Source organism: Malaya genurostris, chromosome 3, assembly GCF_030247185.1.
Source record: "Malaya genurostris strain Urasoe2022 chromosome 3, Malgen_1.1, whole genome shotgun sequence".
In the NCBI taxonomy this organism is placed as follows: Eukaryota; Metazoa; Arthropoda; class Insecta; order Diptera; family Culicidae; genus Malaya; species Malaya genurostris.
In genome coordinates, this window is record NC_080572.1 from 70,737,589 (window position 1) to 70,759,267 (window position 21,679).

The window sequence follows — 21,679 nt, forward strand, 5'->3', positions numbered from 1 at the left end:
GCTGATCCTTGTAGTTTTTAAATAATTTTAATGGCTTGGCACAAAAAGAAACCAACTACAATTTAAAAATAATACATTGCTTGATGTTTGTTTTATAAGCAATTAAGAGCAAAGGCATATATCTTAAATTTTCCGCTATATTAAGCGACATCAATTAGTTGATAGAATATTAAAATATAAATTTCGCAATCTATTTCGAATTATTTCGGAATGTATACACGCTAAACTCCTTCGGTATTTTTTAATCTTTTGACCAGCTTAGAACAGCCGAGCTACCGAACATTCTCATTATGCTGATTTATAAGTAAAAATAAACGTTGGTTGACAGCAGTACCTTGAGGTACCGCTGTGATGAAATGTTGATTTTACAGAAAAAAAGCTGCTAACGAGGATGGAACAGCTGGCATCGGTAAACCAATTTAAGTGTTTAGAATTCGAAAATTATTTGAACTTTCTATTAGTAAATTTCATTAGAAAATCTATCATATACTTGTTTTACAATTGCGAAAAAGTAGAATTCCGAATTTAACACAAAAAATCACACGAAATTAAGTTAAACCTGTTTTTATCCACCTAGTGGTGTAATGATGTCTTTCTCATATCTCTCTTATTGTCATATAAAAACGTGCTTAATCCACCTAGCAGTGAGATGATACCTTTTTTTTATCAATCCGCATGTGTTTTTTGCATTAACATTCTTCGGTGTTTTAGTTCTCATGACATTATTTTAATGACCGTCGTTTTAAGCGGCAATTTGAGATTTCAATCACTCAGTACTCTGTAATGTCGAAACTGTAAATCGGATCGAATTTGAACGGGTGATAATCGTTTGAACATTCCATGATATGTCGAAGTATGTTCCACTTTAGAATTTACGATTATTTAAGGTACTTCCAGAGCCGGTATTCAGGAACCAGCATAACCCAAACCGTTCAACTTTAAAGTTTTTCGGGATTGTCATCTTGTATATCGGTTTGAATTTTAAAAATTCCAGAATCGGAAATCAGAATTGTATAAATTGTATTCAGGAAACTTGTTTGGGAGCATACGACATTTCATATGAATATGATTTTGTAGAAAACTTCCTGAGTCTGAACATTCCAATGAGTTCTGAACCTGCATCCTAGCACTGAACTCAGGGTGCTGAATTTTTGTAACAGAATTCCGTTGCAGGGCTCATTTTTCATATGAAATGTCGTATGCTCAGATCCAGAAGTTAACTCCTTTCTAGAATCCAGATTAGGAATTTTGTTCTAAAGTGAAATCTACCTCCTGAATTCAGGTACAGTTCAGAAATTTAGTTCCAGAGTACAGATCTAGAATTAAGATCGTGACCTCGTTTACAGGTTTGGGTTCCAAAATCCAGGCTAACAATAAAATTTTCAAATTCGTTTTCAGTTCCAGAACTCTGGATCTCGATTCTGGCCCTGGGTTCTGGACTGAGTTTTACATAGAAGCAAAATCTGGTCTTGGACTCTGAAACTGAGTTTCAGAACTGATCTATAGAATTTGATTCTAGTCTAAACTGAACGAGACAACAACGCAGTCTTGAATGAATGAAGTATCAAATTTTTACTTTTCGTACATATCATATATTTTAGAAACAAATAATTTCGTGTTATTTATGGTTATCTCATACTACGGAAAATTCTAGCACAAATTTCTGATCATATCTCCGATGACGCGGAGAAATAATTATGCTGATGTGTTAAATAAAATAAGAGACATTCACGATCAAAAAATTATCACTCACATATTCGATGCATTTTGAAAAGTCGCCCCATAGTAAAGGAAAGCGTATTCACGTCGAAAAAGCATGGGAAAATGATCTTATCCGCTATTTAAATTTAAATTACGTATATGCGATTTTGGATTAACTCTAATATTTTTTCATTTTTCTTAACTTAAAACCAAAACTTAAACGGTATTAGGACAATATTATGAATTGTTGAAATGATCCTTTCGTCAAGATGGCATTCGGTGAAATGTTTTTTTTTCTGTCAAATGGCATTTGGTGGAACGACCCATTCAAACCGCTACGATAGATTAGTATTTATCGACACTAAGCATGCCTTTATTTGTGTTAGTCATCGCAACTTTGTTCAATTATGGTTGTTTGTTGATTTCATTCACTTGACATGACATATTTTATATGGACAACAACACAAACAGGATTTGTTTAATCCATTTCTTGAAGACAAATATTTTTCTATCTGCTGAAAAAAAAAACTCAATGTTACACTCACTTTTCTCTTGCAGTAGCGCAAAATTACCGATGTTGGTTCCAGCTCTGTTAGTTCGTCTATCTGAAAATTAGAAAAGAAACAGCAATAATATAATAATATAAACGTATAATACCCCAACTATTCGTTTATCTGTTTCTGAGGATCATAGAGGAAAATATTTCCCATAAAATTATAGGAAATAGATTTGTTCCTGAATTCAGTTTAATAATATCAGTTCAAAATTTGGTTCCGGAAACCAGGTCTAGAATTCAGGTTCAAAATGAAGCTAAGGTTCCAGCATTCAATCCAAAATCAAAAGTCTCGAATCAGTATCGTGCGGCAAAAATAGATGGGTAGAAATAGACTCGTGATCATTGTATGTGTTTCTGTTGGATTTGTTTTCGTCGATACGGGACTGTAAGTGAATACCGCGGTGGCTAAGTACAGCGAAGCATGCTTAGTTTCGTCCAATCAATTGGACTTTCTCTTCATGTGTTCTCATATGCAGGGTAGTTTAATTGGTAAAACAATTTCCCCGGTTCGGAGCTAGCTACGGGTTCGAGTCCCGTCTCTGCGGTAACATTTTCGCGGTTTTCATTACATCATTATGTTTATATGTCAGTTTTCCTATCTGTTTCCTCGTTAGATAGCCTTAGCAAAGCCTTGGTATTACATTCCTGTAGTGGAATTTGACCTTCCGTTTCAACAGACTTCGCAGCCGATTAAGAGTGTACAGAACCATTGCATGGCTGGTGCTACGATTCTACTGACACTACGAATCCTTACAGGCCGGGGCACGAACATACGACAACTGGTTTGTAAGACCAGCGCCCTATGCATTGAACCGCCAACCCTGGCCGATACTGATACTGATAATAATAAAACTAGCTCAAGACGGTTCTATGTCTTAACAAAGACTAAAACAAATCGATGATTTTTTATACTGTTACATACATTTGTTTCTAAGTACCCAAAAGACTGTGTACAGCATCCTTTTTCATGACATTTTGCCTCGGACCGATTTTAGCACGGTTCGATTTTGGCAACATAATCGTTCGAATATGCCATATGTAAACCAGATGATGGCAGAATTTTCGAGTTGAAAGCAATTCCATATTGATTTAAACTACTTACAGCAATAAATGCTGGAAGAACCTAACATCCATATACCATTCGAATTAGTTCGTCGTGATCAGCGGATGCTTGTGTGCCAAATAACTTCACTCAATTTTCTCGAAGATGACTCAACCATTTTTTACAAACTCAGATTCATATAAAAAGTTGTATACTCCCATACAAGGTTTCTGAATTATGTTTGGCTCCGACGTCTGGTTCCGGAACTACAGGATGATATGTGAAACGAAATTAAAACTGTGTAACTCATATTTCTCGTAGATGGCTGAACAGATCTAAGATTCAAATGAATTCTAAGAATCATCTAAGATTCGAATGAAAAGTTTTAAGGTTCTATAAAACATCTTGTTTTTCAGTCAGATCCAACTTCCGGTTTCGGAGATACAGGGTGATCAGTATAAAAATATGTATTTCACATAAATAATCAGGTTTATTGGGTTAGCAGATTTGGATAGTCGATAATCAAATAAACTTATTTCATTTTTGGTTGTATTCAGTTTTCGTTTTGGAAGGCACCCAAAAATGTAATTCGCACTACGATTCCTCAAAGATGTCTACATTGATACGAATATTTAGAATCAAATGTAAACTATACAGCTACTACTGTAAACTATACAGCTATTCAATTTTAACCCATTCTAACTTTCGATTCTGGAATTGTAGGATGATGAATTTTTAAAATTCAAAGCGATATAGAAGATGACAATCCCGAAAAGCTTTAAAGTTGAACTCAAAAATATTGCAATTTATTCGTCATATGGCCATACGAATCGGTTTGGGTTATGCTGGTTCCTGAATACCGGCTCTGGAAGTACCTTAAACTACCCTAAACTCTAAAGTGGAAATTACTTCGACATATCATGGAATGTTTAATCGATTGTTATACTTTTAGATTCAAATTCGATCCGATTTGCAGTTTCGATATTACAGAGTAATGAGTGATTAAAATCTCAAAATGCCATTTAAAACGACGGACATTTGAATAATGTCATGAAAACTGAAACATCGAAGAATATTCATGCAAAAAACACATACGGATTGATAAAAAAAGTATCATCTCACTGCTAGTTGGATTAGACACGTTTTTTATCTTAACATATAATAACTACCATCGATTGATGGAGCGAAATGCAAAGATCATTTTTTTCAGTCATTAATTGAACGCATGTTTAGTTTTCAAAATAATCCGAGTAGTATGACTTTTGATGGCCCGGGTTGGTGGTTCAATGCATAGAACACTGGTCTCACAAGCCAGTTGTCGTATGTTCGAGCTCCGATCTGGAAGGATTCTTAGTGCAAGTAGGATCGCAGCACTAGCCATGCAATGATTCTGTACGCTATGACTAGGCTGTGATGTCAGTAGAAACAGAAAGGCCAAATTCCACGAAAGGAATAATGTTACGTCAGGACTTCGCTTATGAGTTTTGTGCCTCCCAGAACGTGTAGCTAAAACGAATTTCGATCGATTTCTGTACACAACTGCCATCGCTTAAAAATTTTAATCAATTCAATACTTTGAATAAGCGAAATTTTCTATAAACAAGCATTTTTGGAGAAGTTTACGTAGGTTGGAATTCTGTGCTTAAAAAAATTGATAAACATTTGAGATCGGTTAGTACTTGAAAATATTTAGGTCTCCCTTTTGAATTCGGAGATAATGACATTTTTTCAGTATATGTGTTTCACACCATGTCGTAGTAGAACGATTGTTTCCAAAAACAACGAAATATACCATAGTACCATGCTAAATAGAGTTATAATCAATATTTCAGTTAACTATTGCAACGATTGCATACGACAGTTTTAAAACCATCGTCAAAATTACACCAAATCCCAAATGGATGCAATTATATCTTTTTACATACTTGCGATACGGATTTCGATATTTAAGCTTCTTTTCGCCAAGCTTGTGTTCAAGTTTTGTATGCAAGCAGTTATTTTTATAGTGTTAAGTTTCTCTACCATTCTGCGATTTCGGTTGAGCTTGAGCTTGAGCGACCACCCCTGGTTGCTACTCCGTTACTGATCGGGATTAGCTGAAATTGTACAGGGAGTTCCTAGATGATCCGACCTGGGAATGGTAAATCATCCTTCAATGTACATCTTCTGGTAATCCCAGAATTCATTTATCATTCATTTATCGGCGCCGGCCAGGCCCGAACTTAGATCGTCTAAGGAATGGGAAGGGATGTTAGTCCGACACTTGTTGTTATTAGAAGCCATATATACTACTGCGCGCTCCACAAGTGTCACGGGAGAAGGATATTTGTTAGTAAAAATTTTTTTATTCGTATTATTCGCACGCGACTCAGTATGTTCCGGTTTCAAGATGCTCGGATGCACCACTTAACTCACAGACTTCCCGAGTGAACATTTCAACAATATCCGATACTGAAGTCCCGGGAAGTCTTGATTCACAGCTTTTATTCGAGGAAACTGAAGAAAAATTTGCAATCCTGTCGCGTAAAGTATAAAAGCTTCCCTATTTTTCATAAATGAAATTATGTGATACAAAATGAAGAATGAACAGGATTTAGACAAAATAGTTGACTCATTGCATTGACATATTCTAGTTATAAAATCATTTTAAATCACCAAATAAAGGTTAACAGATTTCACGCGCCTCTTGATTCTTTACTATTTCCGCTTTATTATTTTAATAATTTAATAAAAATATTAATTGGTTATATTGGTTGATCTGGGCAGCCGTCTACCGAGAAAAATCTTATTTTATTGTTTATATTAATATCAAGTGTTTTTTTACTACGTGTTCAATACATTGTTATATGCTATCTCTGTTATTAACTTTGTAATATCAACGGATTTGCGCAATAGTTGTTTTTTATCATTCAATTTATAATCCTGAAAGACAATCAATTACATGGAAGTAGAAAACATTCCAAATAAAACTTTTCTCCGAAGCAAGACGGAAATTGATAAGTTATATGAAGAGATAATTTAGTAAAATAGAGTAATCAGAAGTTAAAGATTGAAAATATCTGCAAAACTGAAAGGAAAAAGAAACTCCTGCAATTTTTTTTTTAATTTTTTTTATTCAGGCCAATTTGCGTACAAGCTTTACGTGGCCGAATGAGCCTTGTTTTTATTACATAAAATAATTTTTCTACCGCTGGATCTCGTTGTCACCCTTTTTCTAGGGGAAGAGGAGCTTCCATTTTTATCTTGCGATGAGTGAGGGGCACTTTGTTCGTGGCTCGTCTCGTCCTCCATTGCCGCATCGGTGGTATCGTTGTTGGTTCCCGTTTTTTCATCGTTTTCCTTGTTATTCGCATTCTTGGGTTGGTTGTTAGTTGCTGTAGACGCGCCTTGTTGTGCAATAATTGCAGTTGCTGGTGGGTTTAATGGTACAACAGGAGTACTGCGCTCACTAGTTTCCGTTGTTGGGTGGTTGTCCTTATTTTTGTTTGAAGATGTCGTTTTTGCGGTTTCAGTGCAAGGTTTGCCGTAGTGTGCAGGTTGTTCACAAAACTGACATGTAACCAGTTGATTTTCATACGTAATCAGCGTTTTACATGGATGTTTCCCGTCTTGATTACAAATGATGTAAGATGGAATCGCTTTACGTAGTTGCATACGTACCACTCGCACGCCATTCCGGATACCCGGAAAAAAATTCCGCCATACTTCCCTTTCGATGGAAAGAACTTCACCGTACTGCGACATACTTTCCCGAACATACTCATCGCTGGACTGCGGGGGAAGATCATGCACGCGTACTTGTATGGCATTGTCCACCATGTGCACAGGAATTTTGTATTTAATGTTGTCACACTCAACGATGTGCACCTCGTTGTTAACCGAAGCGAATGCAATTGCATCGCTTTCACGTTTAAACATAATATACACACAGTTAGACGCCTTGTTGAATTGAATCTCACTTACATCAGTAACGTTTAGATGCATTCGTTCCTTAAGCAAGATTTCAATTTCGGTTGCTGCTGGTCTAACTTTGCATCGCTTGAAATCAATACAGATTGAATTTGGCCTTGTAGGCCAAGTTTCAGGCTTTGTTAGATCGTATTTGCCCATTTCGTACACTCTATTGTCCACTACACTGTATTCTCTTTGTTTTTATCGTCTCGACCGTAAGCAATTGTCGACTGTGTCTGATGAGATGCTAGCACGAACTGAAACTCCTGCAATTGTCGCCTTTTACGACATGGAAGCAGGAACCCAGTGGATCTATTCTTAATTAATTTTTTCCGCCGAATTCCATACGGTATCTAGGCTGGTACTGTCCGGAGAGAGCTAATATGTACTATCAATCTCCTAGTGGACCCCAGCCCCTACTACCATTCTGCGATTTCGGTTGAAGCGATAAACTTTTTCTTATTATCAATCGAGATCATCTTACATAAATTAGAAATTAAATTCAAGTACTCAAAATTTACGTAAAATTAAAACTTCAGATCGTTTTATGGCACTTTTTGTTTTGCTGTCTAGCAACAACCTACCTCTAGCATGCTACGCGTAGGACTGAAACGTTAACTATAATTTCGCTTCTAATTACAGATTCGCGTACTTCCAACAGCTTTACATTTGCATCGATTGACCAATCAGAGCGAAGCTTTCCCTTTGATATATCGTTTACTCCATCAAAACCGTCTAAATCCGGTGTGCCGGAGATTTTGTCGTGAATACGACTTACTTTATTATGAGGCGCCTTTTGAAAATTTACCCCCTGAGAGAGTGATAAGTTTTTGATCGTGGCCATCTCTTGTTGCATTTAACGAATCAAAATAATCACAATTTTATGATAAAATTTTCAAGTGTGTGACATAATTTCAAATAATTCACAATTAAACTTTTCTGAAATGTTTGGTAAACGAGTATCAAAGAGGATAATTCATAAGGCGCGTTTGCCTTTCTCGTATTTTTAAAACTCATAGCTCAGTGATCTGTGAAAGGATTTATATAATCTAACTACCAATAGAATCGAAATTTTTCAACTCAAACGTGTATAGCAACAGCATTGAAGTGTTTCAATAGTACACTATTAGAAAACCTGTTTCATTTGACCCATGTCAACACCAGCCAATCAGAACGCGTTCTGAGGAAGAGCGTGCTTAATATCGTAGTGAGTTCCACAATTTGGTCCTTCTGAAAGGCAGGAATGAATCCCGTACAGCATCCCGATAGTTTCTTTCAATGAAATGCAAATCCGAAATGAAATAATCGACATTAAAATTTTGTATGTGGCTTTTTTTATAGCCGTTAGGACCGCCCATTAGTGAAAAAGCTACAAACGAAATCACGTGAAAAGAAACCTCCTAACAAAAATCGGATCAGTTTGGATTCTATCGCCACTGCGAGCAGATGTATTGTGTGACGTTTGCAAAGCTAGTTTCGCTTCCGACAAGAGCGATTACGTCACAGCTGCTAGTCGTTTGCATTGGTGCAAAAACAACGAAAAGTGGACAACGGTACTATTACGATTTCTTCTTCGCAAAACGTGTGCAAATCTAGAACAGTTTGATTAGATTTGTACACTTTCCGCTGTGTGAAATTCATAATAATTGAGATAAAGTGAAGCCTGCTTTGTTTTTGCGAAAAAATTGAAAAAGACTAATGCTTGCATAATTCATACAATTGATCAACTGATTGATATTCGGAAGTGTTAAGGAACATGTCAGTTGTTTTAGTATTCACGATATCCAGTTATGTCTCTGACATTACCCAACCGCCTTTTTTAGCAGACAAAATAGGACACTGCTCGCTACTAATCAAAATTTCAATCATTCATAATTGAAAATACGTGACTTGCTACATTCAAATCGAAACTTAGAAATATTTCGAATAAAATGATGATATAATATTAATAATTGATACAAAATAGACTGAGTTGTAACTGTTTAAAAACTTACCAAAAGCGAAATAGTGTTCGCTAATGCCGGATTATACAATATTACTTGGATACAATATTTGTGAAAGTTGTTTGAACGTGCAGCAGGAATCATTAGTAGATATTCATGAGAGTAGACAAGACATAAGAGTCAGCATGTTGATTACCGGAGAGATCGTTCCATCGTTTTGTTATTGCCTTTCTCATATAGAAAACCTCATATGTGAAAACCGACTTTTGAACCGAGGTTAGAGCTGTGCGCCGCCGCGCCACGCCGCCGCCGCCGATAATTTCGACACGCCGCCAATTTAAGAAAAATATGATCAGCGCGCCGGTTATCCCATTTTAATCGTGCCGCCGATAATATTACATCAGCCGAAAAAATGATTTTATCAATGTGGAAAATTGTTTACAGTTTTCATGAAAATTCATTGAAAATTACAGTACAGTCACTTTCCTCCTACTTATATTGAAACTCAGTACTACCGTTGTCAACCGAAGCCAATGTCATTTGATTCAAAGTCTATTTTCTGTCTTTATTTAAAAGGTTTTGAGCTATTGGCACATTATCGCAACATTATCGGTCGCGACATATGAAAATGAAAAATGGAACCAAGAAAAGGAGGGTTCTTCCGAAAAAAAATATAATGTTAGGTTTTTTCGGATTAACATTTTTTTTAGAAACCAGTGTAGTGTTGATTTCTCGGGTACTAGAATGTTTAGCGATCGAGTATCATTTATTTTGGATACTTTATTTGTTATTTCCGCGTATTTGAAAAATGGTATTGAACAAAGTTTCATGCTCCATTCTAAAGAAACGATAGTTTTCGCACAATAAATTAGGATCAACGTTACCAACTCAAAGTAAAAACATTTTCTTCTACTTCTACTATGACTTTTCAAATGAATTTACCCGTTTTTATAAGAAATCGTTACAAATGTGAAGTAATTAAAATTTGAATTTGTTAATTTGATAATATTTTTGATATCTGAATGAATTTGAGCGCCAAATCGATTTTATGTTAATTACATACGTACGAAAAAGATATACTTATTTTTTGAGTTGATAAAACGATTTTTATACATGATAATTATCAACTATGTAAAAAGCGATTTGAAAAATAGTTCCGAATAAAACTTTATATTTCTTGCTCACAATAAAAAAACCCTTTGTATATGAAACGAAATATTTATTTAAACAATAGTCAACCATCTCCAAATAATCGCACTTATACTCATCTCAATTTCTCTTCTAATTCGATGCATTCGAAACCATTTACCATCTCTATTCACTACATTGGCTTTAATGGATTACATAAAAATTAGGATCTTTGATTGTAGGTCGACAAAACAATAAGATAGAGAAATTGTCCTATTAAAATTTTTAATATGTTTATAATTGATTACGCCGAATCGCGCCGCCTCCGCCGCCGATGTTTTCAGGAAATAGCGTCACGCCGATTCGCCGCCGCCGCTGGTCAAAAAGACGTTTCAGCCGCCGATGTTGACAATTTTGATCGGCGCACAGCTCTAACCGAGGTTCGGAGTCATATACCATTCGACTCAGCTCGACGAACTGAGCATGCACATTTTTATAAAATTTACTGGCAAATTCATCCAGCTGGCAGATCCTTTTAGTTGGTGGATATATAAATCTCCATGGGGCTACTAGTGCCCGGTTTCCGCTTCCGAACGCACCGGTAATAGTAAAGAAAAGCTCCAAAAACGAAACACCCTTCGATTTCTCAGCAACGGTTAAACCGATTTTCTAAATCATGATTCAAATTAAAGCTTTCAGTGTCTTTAAAAACACTGTGCAATTTCATCTAGATCCGACTCCCGGTTCCGAAATTATAGGACAATGAATATCAAAACTTTCAAACTGTCATACCAAATGATGCAAAATTGGGGCACATCGGTACGTGCTGGTACGGAAGAAGAAGAATAAGAAAATGAAAACGTACCCACCTAGCGTGCTTTGTTCAGTTTTGTATAGCGTGCAGGGCTGCCACATTTAAATCTATATTAAGAGCAAATTCAGCAGCTGCAGGATTCATATGGGTGGTCTAGAATATAACTGAAACTGAAACAAACATATCCCCAGCAAGCCGTTTTAGTTTTATTTATTCGAACAGTTCTACTGTCAAATTTAGAACTGGAATACGCTGCCGTTCTATTTTTTTATATATTCGAAACACAGATAAAACGCTGCTAGAGCTGCCAGTTTATTTTGTTATAATTTCTAGATTTGAATTTTAAAACTGAAATAAATTATGCATTTAGAACCAGAACACTCCTGAACATGCCCTAACTGGACATAACTGTTTACAAATTTAAAAGGTGATGGTAGTTTACACCAAAGAAATTTTTTGATTTTATTCAAGTTTGAAAAAGAAAATCAATCTAGTGATAAAAAATATAAGTAATATGAGAAAGGCATCATCACACCAGTAGGTGGATTAAAAAAGGTTTTTTATAACTGTCCCAAGCAGGGAGTTTCTCTTCGTACAACGCATAAATATATAATGGTAGGCCAATGTTATATCTCCGGAACCGAAAGTGTTCGCAAAGGACCTTCCAAACTTTATCAATGCCCTCATAGTAACATTCAAACTAACCTGAAATTTTCGAAGTTGGTTCAAAAATCTTCGAGAAAATTGAACGAATTAAATAATCATGTGGTCTGTCTTACGATTACGATCGTATGATCGAAAACGTAATCAATGACCTATTAGTAACTTTCAAACTAGATTGTTAAAAACGGAATGCTCTACCATTTTCGAGAAAATCGAGCGGATAGAAAAAGAGCAGAAAGGTGCACACACACATACTCACGGACACTTCCTTGTCTGTCGAGCTGATTCGAGTGGTATGTGACACTAGAGATCTACAAAGCACCGTATGTCTGCCTCCAAGAACAAAGATGAAACAACGAGATTTTACTTTCATATTTAGTATGTAATATGATAAACCGCATCTGTTTAAGTTTAAGAAGCAGTTTTAAATGAACAAAGAATTATTATAAACTTCGCCCATGTAAGGCGTGGCTCGAAAACAAGCTTTATGTTTCTTGGCATGATTAATTAATTTTATTCTTACAGATGAATTCAAATGGGAAGCCTGAGTTGATGAGCTTGGAATGCAGATGCCAAAACTCTGAATAATTGCACTGGTGACTATGTCAAGCACGTTTTTCACTTCTTGACTGACATTTTTGTCATTATAAATGGAAAGAAGCACAGCCATCGAGAGGGGAACTAAACTTTCCGACAGATAAAGTTTGAACGAATTTTATTTCATAGATAAGAAAAACCAACAACCACTTGATAAATATTTCCGCTTTGCACTGTGTCTAGTGGAGTCTGTAGGAGTAAAACTTCCCAATGAATTGCGGATGTTGAATGAGTTGAGTGACACAATCAATTTATGTGGCCATAGGAAATGAAAGCAAAAACTCAAACTTTGCCCCATTTGATTTTCTATCAACCGAGCAGTAGTAAAAACATTTCTCCGAGATGCACTTCGGCTTTCAACATTCATGATATCGCTGATATTCTAAGTCAGTATTTTGTAAATAAAAGAAAGGTGTAGTCTGGCTTATCTCAAGTGGAACGACGTGACCAGGTGTTGGTAAGAAAGTTTTACCGTTAAGGGATATGCTACGAGATATCTATGACACCTGACAAACATACCGTGCTCTAAATAGTATATACTGATCAATTAGGTTGATTATTTAAATAGTTGAACTCAAGAATAGTCTCAAATTGAGAATAGTGTATTCATTGTAGAGAAATGCGGGGCAATGCGGTGAGTTATCGGTAAATCATTTTGTTGTAAAACTGGCGTGATGTAATTTTAAACGTTGCCGCACATTCTGATCACGCATTACAGAGTGGTGGAAAGCTAACCAAGATTCTAAATTATATTAACCGTTGCATTGGCTAGTATAACACAATCACGTTGTTGTTTTTGCATTTGAAGTATTTATATGATGTCGAAGTGAACACCACAATGAATAAATGTAGCGAAGAACCGAACTGTTATATTTAGTTTTGGTCATATGTTGAATATTTGATTGTAAACGTGCATTTAGGACAAGGTAAGGGGCAAAAGCGGAGAGGGGCGAAACATTTTTTTCTGAGACAAAATTTGTAACCTAGCACCTAAACGGGGCTGAGGCAGGTTAACACTCAACGCTTCGTTGGTTGCCAAACAGGTTGACGTACACCATCAAAACACCCCAAGAAAGGGAATCATATCGCTCGTCACATCCGATTCAGACCTAAAAACAAGTTTCTTCAATTTTTTAAATTTTATGTAACTTAACATTCATTAGAAACCTTGAGAGATAATAAAAATGGCTTTAAATCGCATTTTCCTCACTTTGTTCCGTTCTAGAGAGCAATGAACATTTTCGTTTACAGTATATAATTTTGACAGATTATCAAATTTTGCCCCTATAATGTGTTTTACTATTATTTTATCGATCTAAGAAAAGCTGGAAGATTTTTCGATTGAGTTCACCTCAATGACAATGCGTTCACCTCAACGACAGTAACTCATATACGAAACAAATTGAAGGCATTCCAACGTGCATTTCAACTGATATGTTACCATAGCAAAACTTGTAATCTGAGTTTGAAAATACTTCCCAGTGTATTTTCTCTGCGCATTTTTTTTTCGGAACCAGGAACTATTCGCGTTCGGTGCGAACGATTGTTCAACATCGTTCAACATGGCTATTAAATTTTGAGTCGAATTAGGGGCTGTCCGTCACGCTTTTTTCGGCAATTTTCGACTCCCTATCCCCCCTTTGTCACAAATTGTCACAGCAGCAAAGATCCCCCACCCCCCCTATGTCACATGTCACAAATTCAAAATAAATAAAACTCATCTCAATACATACTCAATATGTATAACAAACCATACGAATATGAGGGAAACATCGATTTATCACATACTACATTAGATTAAAAAATATCCCTAAAACTACAAAACCATCGAAATTATTTTATTAATATTAATTATATAATTTAACAAAAGTATTTGATTGAAACTGATGAAACATTTAAATCATCTGTTTAATCCTCCTAGGGGTACACAGAAATATTATGTATTTTTTAGCTAAGGAACAATATTTGCTTAGTGTTGTGGTATCCTGAATTATGTGATATCCACATTGAGTATGATTGGGTTAGCGTGTAGCGGTGAGTGACAGTGCGGAATAACGGTGGCATGCGTTGAGTCAAGGGCTGCGAACGAGTGTCTAGAATATGTGTGGATATCTGCGGAAAGGAGAATATCACATTGGCTATCCTGCCATGATAAACTGAACTGGAGAATCTTAAATTCATTTTCATCGTAAGTATGATTAAGACGATTTACAAACGACGAGAAAGCCGAAAAAAAAACGATGGCAAGCTTTTTTTTCAAGTGTTACCAGAAGTGCGCAATGAGTGAGCCAAGTTCAGCTCATGGCAAATAAAATTAAAAATAATCAGCAAAAAACAAAAAAAAACGATAAGAGATGCGTTGGGTTAAGCAAATAACCAACATAGAGTACATTGCACCGAGTAAAGCTCATGGTCAATGTCGAATTGTAAACAAAAAAAACAGATTGTTGCGTCGGGTTAAGCCCATGGCCAACATAAAGTTCATTGAACCGAGTTTTGCTCATGGTCAATATTAAAAGAAAGAAAAGAATAACTGTTGCGTCGGGTTAAGCCCATGACCAACATGAAGTATATTGCACCGAGTTAAACTCATGGTCAATATTGGAAAATTCAAATCACAAAGAATTGAGTTCAACTCAGAGTTCAGAAACGTGCGAAACAGGACAAAGCAAAAAAAAAACTGTCAACACTGCTTTGTAAAACATATGGTTGATTGAAATGTGAACGAGATTGAGTAGCAGCTGATGTCCTTTGGATAACTTTCGATACCGAAAAACACACATGTTTATTCCGTATACAAAGAAAGTAGTATAAACTGCTTCCGTATACGTTACATACACGTAAAATTTATAAATTGATTAGAATATGGCAACAGAGGCATTTTGTGCGAGAGTGATTTGGGTTTCGAAGCATGGCCGTGCTGGTGTTCAGTTATGTGAGTGTCTAGCGTTATGGAGTGCTTGAGGATTCAAGTAACGTGTGCGAACGAAAGAGTTTCACACGCTGCTATTCGCACTCGTTCTTATATTTGGTGCAATTTATCGAGAGGAGGGCAGGACGGTTGCTGTTTTCATTCGGTGCTTCTAGAGCATGTACATAAGCTGTTTGTGCGCGGTGGTGCCATTTTCATATATATTATGGACAACCACAGATTCTGTAATCCAATATGCTACACATGTTTAGTGCCACAGATCGCATATTTTTTTTCATGTGAAGAGTTTGAAACTTGTTACAGAGAGCGTACACAGATAAAAATATTTTGTGAATTTACATCTATTTTCATGCACATATTTGGAGCAGGTAATTAAACATAAAATTACTTTACAATTCTGTACGTTTCCATACAATTTAATCGCAAAATAAGCGTTAATTGAAAGATACAGTTATATTCATTGAAAATTCTATGCAATTCAATTTAGTTTTGCATCGATGAAGGTTTTCAATCAAAATTTCGATTCAACCCATGTCTATTCCATGTTACTTAGATTTACATCTCGTGTAAATTTCATTATTTCTTTCTGTGTACGCAAGAATAAAAATAATTTGGGTTCTGAAGAGTCGAGTTTTCTGCAGAACACATCGATTAAAATCGGTACTGATCCATCACAAAAAATCGGTAGTGATTTTGAGCTAAAATGATTCTTGATTCATGTAAGTTCAATCATTGGATGATTCGATCAGCTTTGATCTTGGTGGAGGAAAGTCACATATGATCAAGATAAGACATGACATGATCTACGTCTGAAATCGTGAAAATTAGTAACAACAGCAATCCTACAGAAATTTATAACTAAGGATAACGCGTGTCAATGAGACTTTTCCAAAATCATGGAACATTGTCAATTTTGTATCTTTGGGAAATGCTCTTTTAACACTCATTATCAACAGAGTTGGGGAAAATACCGGTTTCGTAGAGGCACGGTTTACGTAGTTTCAACATATATTCTCGTTTGATGCATCCCGTGTTCGATTTCGCAACCGTTGTTTCATTCGCAATCAAATGACTACTAGATTGAGATTATCTATTTAGCATTTGTTATTATATCTTATTTCGTTTTTGATGAGGCACACCAATTTCATTAAGTACAAATAATCCAGGGGTTCCTTTTTCAAATGGAATACAATTGAATAAACTGCATCAGAATCAGATAAGAGAACTTCTTATGATAGACTATTCTCAATGCTGGAAAATCAAATTACTGAAAAATAAATGTTTTGCTCTTGCTTTGATGTTACAATGGCAGAATTTTATATTTTGTTGCTATTTTCTCATGCAGACTTTGCAATGGTTTTTGATATTTTAACTCTTATTTCAAAATAAGTACCATTTTTTCTACCATTGAGATGTTTGGTTTTAATAATTGGTTTGCAAATCACTTCTACCCGGGCTGTTACTTTATGATATTTAAGCTAAACAGGATCAATTAATCAGCTGCATGACATGCTTTATGATTGAACATGTTTTTCTTATCATTATAATTATTGATAATCAAAGCAGATATGTTAATGTTATTTGATGGTTTTATTGATATTACTCCGCCAACATGGTATTGCTGAATGAATTTTAAATACATCAAGAAGCATGAAATTTCGATGCGACCGACCAAACAAACTTTTTGAAATTCTTTCATTCTTTGTGTGGTTTTTATTCCACAACTGCTTACTACCTATCATAAGATTTCCGAAAGTTAAAAAATCCATAATTCCAAGCGATTGGTGCTCCCAATCTTATATACATTGACTAAAATTGTCAGTGCATAACTTAAGTTAAACCGTTTGAAGGCATCTTTTTTTTACTCATATTAGGCGTCCCTCCGTGCACTTTAGCTGATCACAACAGAAATGATTTCCTGCATCATTCGTTTCCGACTTCACAAGAAGCTTTTACATCAACAAATACACGTTTTCCTATAGAATGTAAACGTTTATTGTGGAAAAATTTGCAGGAAATTGGGCAAAGCAGGAATATAATTAGGCATTTCAAAAATGCGCTCATTGAAAATGTTGGACGTCACATTTCAACAACTCTCCCCACTTCCCTCTGTCACAAAAGGTCTCGCTTTGTGAAACACCCCCCTCCTCCTTGCGGCGTGACGTCTGTTATGGACAGTCGCTTATACGTTTTGTACGTTATCTAAATACGGCCACGTCATTTTCTGTTATTGCAGTTGGATTTGTGTATAATATTGACACATTTTCTCAAACATACTCTATTATCACGATATTCTCAGCACATTAAATGATTTTTTAATCGACTGGACTGGAAACAGTCGATTAAAAAATCACTCAAAGAAAATACCCCAATAAAGAGTTTAAATACTTTGTTAAATGAAGTAAGTTTATCTCGAAGCTCTTTTTACTTTCGTTGAATTGCAATTATTGCCACTTCCGGTGAAACTCTCAACGGGTGAGCACGTTGCATCGTGTTAGTCCGGGGAAAATTCGAGTATTTCGCAAGAAAGAAAGGATTTTCAGCCGTACTTTGACGATTCGACGCAGCCACACAGCGAGATTTTCGCTTGTAGTCAAGTGAAAAGAAAGTCCACTGGACTATAAACGAAAATTAACTGGCAATATAGCCTTAGTTGCTGTGCCATCAATTCGGCGTCATCTCAAGTGAGGTGACGCCAACCAGAAAGGAAGAAGAAGAAAGCAATTATTGCAGCACTTGCTATTACCTTATTTTCAGAGCAAAATAGACCCAAATAACTTTCCATCCGTCCAACTTTGAAATGGGCCGCAGTTTTAGATAAATTTAACGGGTCAGGGTCATTTTGCCGAAAGCCATTTCGCCGAATGGGTCACTTCGCCGAATGTCATTTCGCCGAAAGCCATTTCGCCGATTCCTGCAATTGTCTTAATATTATAATTGGAATTGATTTTAAATAAACACAAATGAATGATACGTTTACGCCCGTTTTGTACTTCTTGAATAATGATTGATTCTTGTACTCTTGAATAAAGATTGATTCATGAACCTAAGAACGGAGTTCCCAAGGAAACTTGTTGACTGTTAGCCACTAAGCATCAACGCAATTGCATAGGTGTATCTACCAAGCAAATATATGTGGTATTTTCAGTTTACTAAGTGAAAAAATACCTAATGCAGCTTCGTCACATCGATTCGTGTGCTGTCCGAACTCGCTACCGCTCGTTTGGACCTAACCAAAGATACCTAGCTTTGAGTATACCGGTCAAACGAGGCGGTTACAGGTTTGTATGCAAGACGCCGCCGCTTCCGACGGTGGGTCGGCGAAATGTCCCTTTAGGCGAAATGACCCTTTCGGCGAAATGACCTATTCGGCGAAATGATTCGCTCCCAAATTTAACTACTCGATAAAAAATAACTGCTCGAATGTCAAATTTCAACGAAAGGTTTAAATAATTCGCAGAATGGTCCATATTCTTAGAATGGAGAAAGGAAATAAATTGCAATCGTAAAAATTGCACGACGTATATTGAAAATACGAGTCACAAGATTAACAATAAATAATCAGTTTATTGAAACGCTGAACTATTTTGCCTTTCTCATATAGAAAAGTTATACATTTACTTGAAAATCGACTAGTAAAAATTGGCCAAGTTTCATATGCCATTTCATTTGGTTCGTCGAGCTGAGCAATGTCTGTGTGTGTGGGTTTCTCGAAAATGACGTCATCGATGTTGACCAACTTAGATTCAAATGAAAGGTCTTGTGGTTCTACTTGGAATTCCTGAATTTCATCCGCATCCGACTTTCGGTTCCGGAATGATAGGGTAAAGTGTGGTAAAAATTGTGTACCGTCATTTAAAGAATCGAAACGAAACAAGTAAATAGTTTTCTAAATTGGTCTCGAAAGTATTCCAATCGGTAGCCAATATCAGTAGGCAACCAAACAAAATGATTCCGGCTATTCTGATTCCCGGTTTTCGAATAAAAACGGCAGATAACAGTTAACTATTCGTTTGAGTGTTTGAACAGAATGATTTTACAAGGATGAATTTTTTAAATAAACAGAATAAATGGTAATATTTAGATAATAGTTATAAACTCAAAAAAGGATCTCACTTACTTTTCTCAGAGATGGCAGTCCAGTATTCCTAATCTTAGGGTCAAATGAAAGATCTTATGCTTCTGCCGAAAATTAAGCATGCAATTAAAATCATCGTTTATAGTTCGATGTCAAAATCGTATAAAATTTTCAAAATTTGAATAAAAACTAGTAGAGTTTGTAGGTCATGTTCGTTGATGGTCATACGAACCAACTTAGATCATACCGGTTCTCGGGTTCCAGTGCCCGAAATACCTACAATAGTGGAACTTACTTGGTTTTCCCATGCATGTCAGAAAATTGTTTCATTCTGTAGGTTATACTAGTTAACGCATAAACAATCTCTTTGGTTTATTTTAAGAATCGAAGAGAAATATTTTTAATAGAACACAGTTCGAAAAAATCTTGTGATTTTATATCTTATCTGATGCACATATATGGAGCGTCGTATTACACACAAATTTATATTCAGGAACATGTAAAATTGTCTGATACGAAAATTACATGGCTTGAAATGCGATAAAATAAAAAAAAGCGATGGTAGCAGCGCGACTTGAACCGAGAAACATTTGGTCATAAAGCACATGAATTAATCGACTGAGCCACAGAAGTACATATCTGCTTGATGGATAATTGATACATATAATCCTATACAGAGGCATATTGTAGCCGAGTGCAGATTACACTCGGGGCTTGTAAAATTTCGTACGAATGGAATATTTCATCTTTCATATGAAGGTAATTAGTTATGAATTGTAACGTTTGTAGAATTATGTCACCAGTAAAATTCATAATTTTTTTCTGTGAATATCACAGTATTGTATATGAGAATATGATTGATATGAGAAAGGTATCATTACACCGCTAGGTGGATTAAAACTGGTTTTAGACTATTTTATTCAACGTAAACATATGGTAACAGTGTAAAGCTATGGTAAGATAGTTTCGCCTATTCGCCACCAATGGCGCTACTTGTTGTCGTGCACGGTCCCTATAAAATAAATACAAATCAAGACAAACAATGTTTGGTGTTGGTTCCTAATCAAGATCCATCTAAGCAGACTCTCGTGCAATTGCCTTGTTCCCCATCAATGGCTCGAAAACCCCCATGGGGCTGATCCTTGTAGTTTTTGCATAAGAATGCAGTTTTGACTAATATCGCGTATTTGATTTTTTCCCACAGTGCATCATCTTTGAGGCATACATTTACTATGGAAGGAATAGCACTCCACCTTCAAAAATTCTGTTTATTTCTCATGTTTGAATGAATGTTCTAAAGTCGAACCACTATTCTTGATTTCTACAAAATTTCAGCAGCATTTATGTTACGTATGGATAAACAACTAGGCATCATTGGGACGAATTGAACCCAGGTAGGTTGTACGAAAGGCGATCATCTTATTCATCACGCTTTGTTCCAACTCAATTGCAAATCATTTGGTTAACGTTTTTGTTGCTGTTGGATAAGGCAAGCTTGGTTTGACCTGTGAAAATGACAAAAAAGAACGCTACCTTCTGACCCGCTCTAAACATTCAAAGGAAACGTTTTCCAACCTATAACTGAGTTGATTCATTTACGTACGATCACACTAAATCACGAATCTCAAAGCAGTCGGATTCATTTAAAAAAATAGCTACGAGTGTTCCAAACTCAAACTCAGTGAAATCCCATTTGTCCACCCAACACCAACATAGGCGATCGGCCGCTTGGGTCCCGGTGCATCTGAAGGCGGCGATTGTTTTCGTTTCGGAAATCCCACAACAACACAGTCAGGAAATTTATTGAAACTGCGTGTGCCAGGAAAATTTCCGTAGCATGCGTGGACGGTTGCTACAATATTTAACAGTTTAATTAGCGTAATTGTAATCGATATCCTGGAACCGGCTACAACTCCCAGTCTTAACGCCACCGCCATCGGTCCCTGGTGATAGATTGCAGCAGTAGTATGGTTTAATATAATTCTCATTGTTTGGAAGTGAGCGCACAGCAGTAACCTGGAACGGTCGAACCGATGGACAGGAACAGTTCGGTGTCGTCCCTGGGCAATAGTCCACCGGGTCTTTTGCTCGCATGTACACACGGACAAAGCAAACCCTTCGTCTGAAATGTCAACTCTGTTGCATCCAGCGGTCCTGCTTCGATACGGTGGTCATTGTGTCAAGTGGTTTCTTGGGTTAAATCAACTCGTAAATCATACTCTTCGGTGTGTGTTTGTCTCTTCGGAGCTGAAGATTGATGAGTCCCACAACAGT

At 36.2% G+C, this 21,679-nt stretch overlaps 1 protein-coding gene across 1 annotated transcript in view; it reads right to left on the minus strand.

Moving 5' to 3' along the window:
* LOC131439654 (uncharacterized) overlaps window positions 1-21,679 on the minus strand; it is a 211,035-nt gene that overhangs the window by 134,964 nt on the left and 54,392 nt on the right. Inside the window, exon 3 of the mRNA XM_058610943.1 lies at window positions 2,247-2,306. Coding sequence (XP_058466926.1) covers window positions 2,247-2,306 — 60 coding nt within the window. The remainder of the gene's footprint in view (window positions 1-2,246; window positions 2,307-21,679) is intronic.